The sequence below is a fragment of the Carya illinoinensis genome, chromosome 1 (genome assembly GCF_018687715.1).
Source record: "Carya illinoinensis cultivar Pawnee chromosome 1, C.illinoinensisPawnee_v1, whole genome shotgun sequence".
In the NCBI taxonomy this organism is placed as follows: domain Eukaryota; kingdom Viridiplantae; phylum Streptophyta; class Magnoliopsida; order Fagales; family Juglandaceae; genus Carya; species Carya illinoinensis.
In genome coordinates, this window is record NC_056752.1 from 11,757,023 (window position 1) to 11,762,827 (window position 5,805).

Here is a 5,805-nt window from a genome sequence, read left to right on the forward strand (position 1 = left end):
GTTTGCCTTTTGAAATTTGCCTGGATAAGCCTCTTAGAGTAGAAAATTAACAACCTCAATGTTCAACCTAAACGTTTGGCGTGCCTTTTCATGGTGGTAAAACTGCATGCTTGGAAGATTCTATTGTGTATATACATATATGTACATATAATTTACCAAAATTAACTTTCTAGTTATCATCCTTTTCATGGTAAATAGATACCGTAGAATTTTAGATGTTCACGTTTGAATGGGTTTCATTAATAATTTGTTTTGCTTTAGAGTTAATACAAGCCAATAAAAATTAGTATTATAAGAACAAGAAGTGAACATAATTACCAAGTCAAATCTTCCATTACTACATTGCCTAAATGGGTGAGCAATGAAGCTGATCTTATAAGAATGTGGAAAAAGATGAGTAAGAAGAATCAAATGGAAAAAACTATCAGTAATCATGCACAGCATATGGTATAGAAGGAATAGACTGGTTTTTGAAGATAAGTTCAAAAGGCCTAAAATGGTGATGAATAAAGCCATTACAAATCTGGAGGGGTTAAAAAATGTTCAATAGGTTTCAGAAGACATCTCCAGCAGAAGAATTACTAGAAGAGGTAGAGATGAGTGGAAGAGTCCTGATGCAGTTTAATTTTGATGCTGCTATAGATTCATATAACAATATCATGGGTATTACCGTATTATTGGGATTATAGCTCGAGATTGGCAAGAAAAGATTCTAGTTGCTTTTCATGAATAGATGCAAGGGAGTTATAGTCCCAATCGAGTTTGGCCTTTGGAAGAGTTGTGATGTTGTGTCAAGAATTAGGATTCCATAGAGTTACTTTGGAAGGTAATGCAGAAGTTATCATCAAAGCAATGCCAAAATTTGAAGAAAGCTGAGAATGGAATGGAATGGACAAGTTATTGAGGATATTAAGCAACTGTTAAAAGCGAGTTGAGGATTGTGAATTGGCATTTATTCACAGAGAGGGGAATCAGGTAGCGCACACACTTGCAAAGTTGGCTTTAAGATCAGAAGAACATCATGGTGGGCTGAGGAAAGTCCAGAAGATACTACCAATTTGTAAGAAGTTGATAAACTATGTAATTTTGATTATATTGTATAACTCTATTTTTTTTTTTTTCCTAAGCTTGTATAACTCTATTTATTTAGTAATGAAAATTCCTTTGCTTTGTCAAAAAATATAAAATAAATAATTTCTCCAATATATTCAGAAATAGTTGCGGATGATGCCTAAATTTATATTATTATCAAATGAAACTCTCAAATTGATAAAAATTATCTCAGACAAGATTTAGTAAGATCAAGAAAATGTACAAAAAAGATTAAGGCATTGTTTGGATTGTAAAAGTATTTTATTACATCTCATCATTATAATTTTTTTAAATTTTTACATAAAATATAATAAATAATTCAACTTTTTTAAATTATAAAATAATAATAATATTAAAAATTAATATTCTAATAATATTTTTTTTAACTTTCAACTTTTATCTAAAATTATCCCATCTTATGTTATTATTTAAATTGCACCTAAAAATCTTTTCAACTTTTTCTAAATTAAAGGAAATTTTATTTTTAAAAAAAAGTATTATTTGGTATGAGGTGATTAAAGGAAAATAAAAATTAAAAAAAAAATTCATTTTTATACTCAAAACTATAAGGTGGGCATCGCTTAAAAAATAAAATTAAAATTAAAATTAAATAAAAAATAAAGTTGAAAAAAAAAAAAGGTGGGACTTCCATGGCTACTCGTTAGTACTGCGAAACGCTTTGGCTCAGCTCTCTCATCAGTGTTGCGAGATCCGATCCTCAACCATTTGTAAACCCACCGCGGACAAGTTAGCAGTTGATTCAATTGGATTCGATTCAAAGCGTTTCCCATATTTCCTTTCCAACTGAAAGAGAGTTCCCGATTTCCCTTGCAATCCCCCCTCCTTTCCCATATGATAGCCTGAGCATCTCTCCTGCCTGGTTCCGAAAAATCGAGACAATAATAATGTCGGCGTTCTTGCACCAAAGACCCATCCATAATCCGTTTTCGGATCAAGACCCGGTATCCCCTCGCTCTTCCTCAAATTCCCAGAGACCCATTTCGATTTTCAGCCCGACCGCGCTTCTAATTCTCTTATCTCTCCTTGTAGTCCTCGGGGTCTTCTTGCCCTGGGCGGGCATGCCCGATTTCATATTCTCGAGCGCCAGACCTTCACTTTCCAAATGGCGAGACTACACGCTGGCACAAGCCGCGTCGTTTGTGGCCAAGAATGGGACCGTGATTGTTTGTGCTGTGAGCCAGCCTTACTTGCCTTTTCTGAACAACTGGTTGATTAGCATTTCCAGGCAAAAGCATCAGGATAAGGTGCTCGTGATCGCTGAGGACTACGCCACGCTCTATAAGGTGAACGAGCGATGGCCTGGCCACGCCGTGCTCGTTCCACCTGCTCCCGATGCTCAGACTGCACACAAGTTTGGTTCTCAGGTAAAATTGTGGATACTAAATGCTGGGTGTTATTTGTTTTGTTGTCATCAAGTGTTAACATTGTGGATACTAAGCTAAGCTAATTGTGCTTCCCATTTTTTGTTTGCTTTAAGCACTTATACATTGATGCTACATCGGTAAATACTTGTTATTGATTGATTACGTAACAATGCGTTTCATATTAACCTTCTACACCACTTTTTATGACTGACTGTAATCTGCATTTTGTAAATATCTAGATAATTGCAATGGCTGTGGCGGAATTACAGTATGCACACACCACTGACAAATCCTTCTACCTGATTCGTGGAGGACTTGGGATTGATGTTAAAAAAGATCGTTGTAATGTTTATTTTTAACTTCTTTCTTTCTTTGCTGGTGCCTCTATTTTCTGTCGCGTGTTTTCAGCTTGATTCTGATAATATGAAAATAAGATGACTTGCCAAGGTTCTAAGCAGATGTTCGCTTTAGTAATTTGTTTTTTCCCTAGGTGTACCTTGTAGTATAAAGTTCGTCATGATTGAATGTTTCCTGTTTATCCTATTAGCTAGTAGAGATTGATTGGTAATGCTTATCTCCGTGGTTTAATGACTTCATTGCATTTTGTAAGTTTTTTTGATTGGCACCTGTTTATCGGGATAGTGTCCCGACTAATCCCGAAGGTGCATTTTGTAAGTAGTCCTCACTGGTCTCGCTGTACAGGGATTCTTCAATTTTACTTCCAGAAGGCCACGCCACCTATTGCACATTTTGGAGCTTGGATATAATGTTATGTACAATGATGTTGATATGGTCTGGTTGGCTGATCCATTTCCATATTTGCAAGGGAATCATGATGTGTACTTCACAGATGATATGAAAGCAGTACGTTCATCAATTTTTCTTCTTGGCTTTGCTGTGTGCCATTGCTGGAAAATAGAGTGCACTATGTTAGAGGTTTACAGTTAGTAAATTGTAGTACGCTGGATTTAGTATGAGAGGGTGGTGAATTGGATACTACATTACCTGAGAGGGTTAAGTTCTTGTGGTTTATAATGATTTCATGGGCTTCACGTGTAAGATTGACTACTCATTTTTAGAGTATTAGTCTAGATGTGGTTTAAAGTTTCCTTGAGCCATTAAACAAAATCATGGTCTCCTTGGATAACTTTTGAAATTTCTTTTGTAAATATATAGTTTTCTTTTGTTTTGCAACATCAAACCATCACATCTTTGAGCACATCTACTGGAGCCTGCTTTGAATTGTTGATTTATTGTTTATGAGATCTTTCAGATGCACTGCAGATACCAACTGAACGGTTGCTTTTGCATGCTCTTTCCCTAGCGTTTGGTAAAATCAAAAGATGAATGCAAAGAAATTAGAAAAGACCAGTCAACCTTGAAATATAAAGTCCATCTACACCTCATCCCTGCCCCCCGCCCCCCGTCCCTATGAGAGTCACTGAAAGTTATTTGGTAGGATTTGAGCTGTGTCAATATGACCAGAGAGGAACTCAGAATTCAGTCATCCAATTTTGTTAGCATCCCAACGTGTGCCTTGGATCTAAACAAGCAAACCTTAACAGATCAAATCAGCCTGGCTCTAAAACTTCTTGGATGTGGTATTTTCTTGAACTTGCATTATGGTCCATGACTCCAGAAACCACTTGTTAACCACATCAATCATTTCTTCTTTCTGGATGACCAGGTGAAACCATTGAAACACTCCCATGCTCTGCCAGCCCCAGGGAAAAAAGGGCGCACTTACATCTGTAGCTGCATGATTTTCCTTCGCCCAACTACTGGAGCAAAACTGGTTATGAAGAAGTGGATAGAGGAACTTCAAGTGCAGCCATGGTCCAAAGCGAAGAAATCAAATGATCAGCCTGCTTTTAATTGGGCATTGAACAAAACTGCTGGAGGGGTTTGTTATCTTTGCCTTCTCGTAATTTCCTATCCAGTTTGTTGTGTAGCCAAGATTTACCTTGGAAGAAATATATATATTTATGCGAATCTCTCTTGTTTTAATAATTCCACGGTAAAAGAATCTGAAAAGACCTCTGAGGGTTTTCTGCTTCTATTGAAAGTATTTTGATGTGGTGTTATAAACAAATAAGAAAAATACTTTAACCATAAATGGATTATACAAAAATAAACCCACAAACTGATGTGGCTTGATGTGATACATCATATTGTAAAATTACTTTTATTGTAAAGTAGATCTAACAGATTCCATGGAATCATATCAGTTTGTAGGTTTATTTCTATATAATATTTTTTGTATCTGTAACAGTTCTCACAAATCTGCATGTGGCGGGTTTTCTGCATAATCTGGTTAATTTAATTGGACACAATATGTTCTACGCGGGACCCGTGTTTGATGTTTAAAACCTGTACTTTTCTGAGGTCCTGTTTTGAAGGCTCCTGTTAGAGACACGAGTCTCTGTTACGAGACTGAATCTATATCTGCTTAGCTTTATTGATAAGCAGTATTGTTTTGGTACTTATCAAAAAAGGTATTGTTTTGGTTCTTTATACACCTTGATATTTGAAGTATTTGTGCAGGTGGATCTCTATTTGCTTCCCCAGGCAGCATTTCCAACAGGAGGATTGTATTTCAAGAACCTGACATGGGTGCAGGAAACCAAGGGAATGCATGTCATAATTCACAATAATTATATCACAGGTTTTGAGAAGAAGATAAAGCGCTTCCGTGACTTTGGCCTCTGGTTGGTGGATGATCATGCCCTTGAATCCCCTCTAGGCAGAGTATGATGATTGGAAACCTTGCATCTCCCTGTGGAGTTAAGCATGCCCTTGGACCTTGGTGATTGTGAAATGCCAATAGCCAGTGAGCTCGACTTTCTTGAACAATGACCACTGCCATGAACTCCGTGGAAGGAAACTTTGCATTAGCAGCTAAACTTAAGTATGTGCCGATGGATTTTTCGGCCATCCTTGGGGAGAGATTTCCTAAGGCTTCTATGGTGTCTCAGCTGGGGTCGTCGGTTAGGAACTTAGGATGGACATGTGAACCAGTTGTACCAATTAGATTGTTTTCAACCAATTTTCTATTATTTTCAATTCCAAAAATGTTTTTTTTTTTTTTTTTTTTTTTTATGCTGAAAATCAATTTTGTTAAAAAAAATTATATGTTATATTTTATAGTATATTTTCATGTAATATTCACCAAGTCAGTCATTTTTTGGGTTCATGAGTAGGGATGTAGCCCGGGGATATCCCAAGAAGGCGAAAAAATGTTTTTCTATTTTTTCTGATTTGTTTTCATTCATTTTTATGGAATTCTTAAATATTAAAAAAAAAACAATATCATTAAAGTTAAGATATT

General features: G+C 36.1%; 1 protein-coding gene across 1 annotated transcript; it reads left to right on the plus strand.

Moving 5' to 3' along the window:
- Nucleotides 1-1,717: 1,717 nt before the first annotated feature.
- LOC122310663 (UDP-D-xylose:L-fucose alpha-1,3-D-xylosyltransferase MGP4-like) lies at nt 1,718-5,564 on the plus strand. The gene is made up of 4 exons (XM_043124759.1): nt 1,718-2,477; nt 3,180-3,341; nt 4,165-4,380; nt 5,022-5,564. The coding sequence occupies exons 1-4, from the start codon at nt 1,998-2,000 to the stop codon at nt 5,229-5,231; spliced, it is 1,068 nt and encodes a 355-aa protein (XP_042980693.1). The 5' UTR covers nt 1,718-1,997; the 3' UTR covers nt 5,232-5,564.
- The last annotated feature ends 241 nt before the right edge of the window (nt 5,565-5,805 follow it).

Bases quoted from the DNA above. Each gene is read 5' to 3' on its own strand.
- LOC122310663 (XM_043124759.1), top strand. From the start codon at position 1,998: ATGTCGGCGTTCTTGCACCAAAGACCCATCCATAATCCGTTTTCGGAT. The intron at 2,478-3,179 runs GTAAAATTGTGG...CTCGCTGTACAG, and splicing joins CACACAAGTTTGGTTCTCAG to GGATTCTTCAATTTTACTTC. The intron at 3,342-4,164 runs GTACGTTCATCA...CTGGATGACCAG, and splicing joins TCACAGATGATATGAAAGCA to GTGAAACCATTGAAACACTC.